This window comes from Lucilia cuprina, chromosome 3 (assembly GCF_022045245.1).
Source record: "Lucilia cuprina isolate Lc7/37 chromosome 3, ASM2204524v1, whole genome shotgun sequence".
Lineage (NCBI taxonomy): Eukaryota > Metazoa > Arthropoda > Insecta > Diptera > Calliphoridae > Lucilia > Lucilia cuprina.
The window spans coordinates 45,531,362-45,535,768 of NC_060951.1; the positions used below are offsets into that span (position 1 = coordinate 45,531,362).

Below are 4,407 nucleotides of genomic sequence, written 5' to 3' on the forward strand. Positions count from 1 at the left end.
GTCAAACGTTTTGGCAAGTAGTCGTTTGGTGTTGGCCTTTAAAATGTTTTGTTGCAACATTTCTGGCTTGAATATTAAACAATTTAAAAAAATGTATTTATTTGGAATCTTTATAATATTTTAATTAATTCTTTTTAAGTAATAGCTTAAATATTTAATATGAAATTGTGTTTAAAACTAAAGTGTTGAAAATTTTTAATTATGTTGTACAACTTTGTTAAATTATGATATTAAGAACAAAGTTTTTGTTGTTTTAAGAATGTTTAAAATTAAAAACAAATTGCATACAATAAAAACAATTTACATAAATATACTCACATGTGTTGTAGGTCGGCCCAAACTTTCCCATTTGTATCGTATAAGCTGTGACGTTTACTCAAATTCTAAAGCAGACTTTAACAACATGTTGCAAAACAAGATTATTTTAAACCTAACATTTAGTATGAAGGCAATTATCTCTTAAGTAATTACGTTTTTGTAAACGAAAACAAAAATGTTCTAGTGATTGAGTCATTTAAAAAAATAATTGCCACAATTTTTGGCAAATAATTAAAAAAATAACAATCTTTCAAAACCATTTTCTTATGAACCCATTTAAAAAAATTTAAAAATTCAAAACACTGATTACAATTTCAATAAATCACAGCTTAAACTTTTATTTTCCATAAAAAAATCGCAAATTTCCATTTAGGCCTTAGCAATGCAAACATTAATATTGTCTTGGATATTATCCAATTCTTCGATGGCAACATCGGCAGCATCATGGGTGCAGGTATCAGCATCAGCCATAACGGCAGGAATACGTTCATTGGTGCTCTGTCTGATGGTCTTAATCGATTTACGGGCATTGTTCATATACAAAGTGGCCTTAACGGTTAAGCGGGCATAGCAGGAATTCTTCAATACACTGTTGGTGTATTTCTGACATTTCTGATAAGTACGCAAAACATCAAAACCATCGAATACCAATTGTTGGGTGGCAGCGCTAATGTCAGTCATAATTTCAGCCGAAGTTTTGGCAGCTACAGCACCACATACAGCCATTTCCTTGTGCATGGCATCAACGGTGGCCACTACATTCTCATCTTCAGCTGCTACACAAACATCATTTTTTTCACGCAATTCTTCAATACTTTCGACGGCAGTCTCTACTTGATGCAAAGGATCCAAAACAATTTCCTCAACTTGATGTTGTAGAGCTACAGCGGCTTCTTTGGCAATTTGACCCATTTCATTTATAACCTCATCGACCATGCCCTCATAGTTAATGGGTATTTGGGCAATAGTGCCGGCATTGACGGCCACCAAACACAAGGCAAAAATAGTGAAAATTGTTTTCATTTTATTGTTTAGAATATTGCTAATAATTTGGAACTGTTCTAATTTCTGAAGGTTTCTTTGTTTTTATACTCATGAATTTTAGTGATAAGTTTTCTTTTACTTTCGTTTTGCAAATATTCGTAAACCGATCTAGTACTACTGATTAGTTAAAGTATATGGCCGATTAAGCGATAAGAAATCGACTACTTGAAATTTGTAAACATCATTCTTAACTGCTATTAAGCGGTGGGTTAATGTCTTTTAAAAATAGTCACATAATTTCCAAAATATAAAAAAAGATTCAAAATCTTATGTTTTGTTTTAAAACATGACAGAGTTCTGTTTTTGGATGTTATACAGAAGAAATATTTGTGAAATTAACAATCGGTGTTGTATCGTAGTATGTCGTAATTTTTTTATAATTGATTTGTTTCTGTTTCAAAAAAATGTATTTGAAAAATTTTTATAACATACAACGCTACAACGATTCAACATCGATTGTGAATTGGACTATTGTTTTATTATTATTATTAGTATTAACGCTGCAACTTCAGTCGCAAGTTCGGCAACTTCGTTTTTTTTGCAGGCTAACTTTAAGTATGTTGTATTATTTACTTATTTAGTATTAAATAACTGCACTGATCCTTCCTAAACTAAGAACTAGAATTACTGATACAACCTACAATATATCTGTGGCCTCCGGTAGGTTAGTGGTTAGTGTTCTAGTCTGGTAGACCCGAGGTGGTGGGTTCGATTCCCACTCGTGGCACTGGTTAAGGAACACACAACAGGCCCGATAGAGGCCTAGGTGTATTTCTTCGGATTTGATGTGTATACATCCTCCTTTCAAACTAACTAACTAACTACAATATATCTAGACACTGTACTAGCTAGCGATAGTTCATGTTCCTGATTTACAATTACCTTGGACGCCCTCGAGTACTTCAAAGTAATGCAGACGGTAACTAGTAGTCATTGAAAAGTAAGTGGTTATGGAAGTACAACCCATTACTGCGTTTTAGCTGGGTACATATGCATATTCTAGATTCTTATAGATACCGGAGTGGATTAACCGGCTAAGGTATTTGGTTCCGGTATCTATAAGAATCTAGAATATGCATATGTACCCAGCTAAAACGCAGTAATGGGTTGTACTTCCATAACCACTTACTTTTCAATGACTACTAGTTACCGTCTGCATTACTTTGAAGTACTCGAGTAATGACTTTATTAAAATCTTATATAAAAGTACATTATTTTTGGCTTTGTTGATATTTGATACTCAATAAAATAGCTATAAGTCGTGATACACGATTGTCAGATCTTACAACGTTGTCAGTAAAATGTTCAAAAAATGTCTAACAATCGTTTGAACTTACATTTTTTTCTTTTGCAACGTTGTCAGTAAAAACATTACTGACAATTTTGGAAGACAAATTTTGTGCATATTTTACTGCCAACGTTGTAAGATCTAACAAGCGTGTGTGAAGTTTCTTATTCGTCTTCTTTATTAAAAACAAAAATTACTCGACAACTTCTTTGTAAGCGAAATGTACTTTTTAACTCCCTATTTGAAATGTACTTTTTAACTCCCTATTAACATTACCGTGTTAAAATGTATGTGTTAAACACCCTCACTTTAAAACTTATACTTGAAATTAACCAAATTCTCCGAAAATACTGTCCTAAGCAGTTTGGTATTCTCTAGTAGTTTTTTCGGAAACTACGGAAGATAATTCGATAAAATTTGTCACACTTCATTTTTTTGCCCAGAGATCAATTCGGTTTAAAGGTATGTATTCTCGGAAGGTATGTATCTCGGTTTTATCATTAATAACTTCGTTAAAACTATCGGCGAAACTTAGTTTTATAGAACTTTTAATGATATTACCGATTTTTATAATGATCGGCTATAATTTGACCTAGCCCCCATACAAATTCCCTTCAGAAAAGGACTTGAAATTCAATATTCACTAATAAATTCTACATAAATAACTTTGAAGTAGACGTGAATTCCTCTTCCAACATTTATAAGGATAGACCCATATTTTCCCCTAATCCCCTTTGAGCCCTCTTATAAAAAATCTCTTTTTTTACCAAAAAAAGTAAAAATATACCGGAATGAAGTTAAAAACAAATCAAATGCTTTTTTTTAATTATCTCCATTTTTAACATACTAAATGGAGTATGGTATGTAGGAATCATACGGTCACCTATGCCCGACTATACATTCATAATTGTTTTTAACTTAATTTTTTAACGCTCGGAAAGAAGTAATATACTTTTTCGACATATATTTTTATGCTTTATGTTATATGGATAGAGCCGATTTTTTCAAAAATAGTATAAAAGTTAAATAATAATTGCTAAAGTAGGTCTGTTTTAGACCCTATAATTTCCTCTTTAGAAAATCACATTTACATAACTAATTAAGTAATAAAGATATTGGAGTAATATTCGAAGTAAATTTGTTTTGTGCATAAATATAAAACACTGAAAAACATTTTTCGGATCGGTCAATAATTGGGCAAAGCTCTCTTATAAGACCCACATACGATATGAAAATATATACCGATATCTTTCGCCATTTATGTTTTTAAATTAAAAATTTCGTAAATCGAAAATTTTATGTGGTAACAAAGATATCGATATTAAATTCCGCATATAATATAACTATAACTAACCTTAACTTCCATAAATAAGCTCTTTCGAAAATCATTATACAATGTCGTTCTAAATTCCTTGAGAATTAGTACACAATTGACTCAAGTAGAAAATCTATTAAAATATCTTGTGTAGGGTATTAAATGCCCGCGTATGGCCCACTATAATTTTTTACTTATTTGCTCAATATATTTGAGTACAATAGCCTTTGTCTACAAAATCAAAACATCTCTCCATAGTACTGATATCTATACCGAAACTGGAAGTAGCACTTGGAATTTAAAACGGAAATTAATGCTTAAATAATATATAAACAAATTTTCCTTCAAAAAATGGGCTAGATATTTAACAATAAGTAAATTTCTAGAAACGTCGTCGTATACTGCATTGATAATGATTATCTGTCTTTATTTATATGATAAT

At 31.2% G+C, this 4,407-nt stretch overlaps 1 protein-coding gene across 1 annotated transcript; it reads right to left on the reverse strand.

Annotated features, from left to right (window-relative positions):
• Positions 1-630: 630 nt before the first annotated feature.
• Positions 631-1,364, reverse strand: LOC111684893. Its single transcript, XM_023447115.2, has one exon. The coding sequence runs from the start codon at positions 1,339-1,341 to the stop codon at positions 688-690; it is 654 nt and encodes a 217-aa protein (XP_023302883.2). The 5' UTR covers positions 1,342-1,364; the 3' UTR covers positions 631-687.
• Between the last annotated feature and the right edge of the window lie 3,043 nt (positions 1,365-4,407).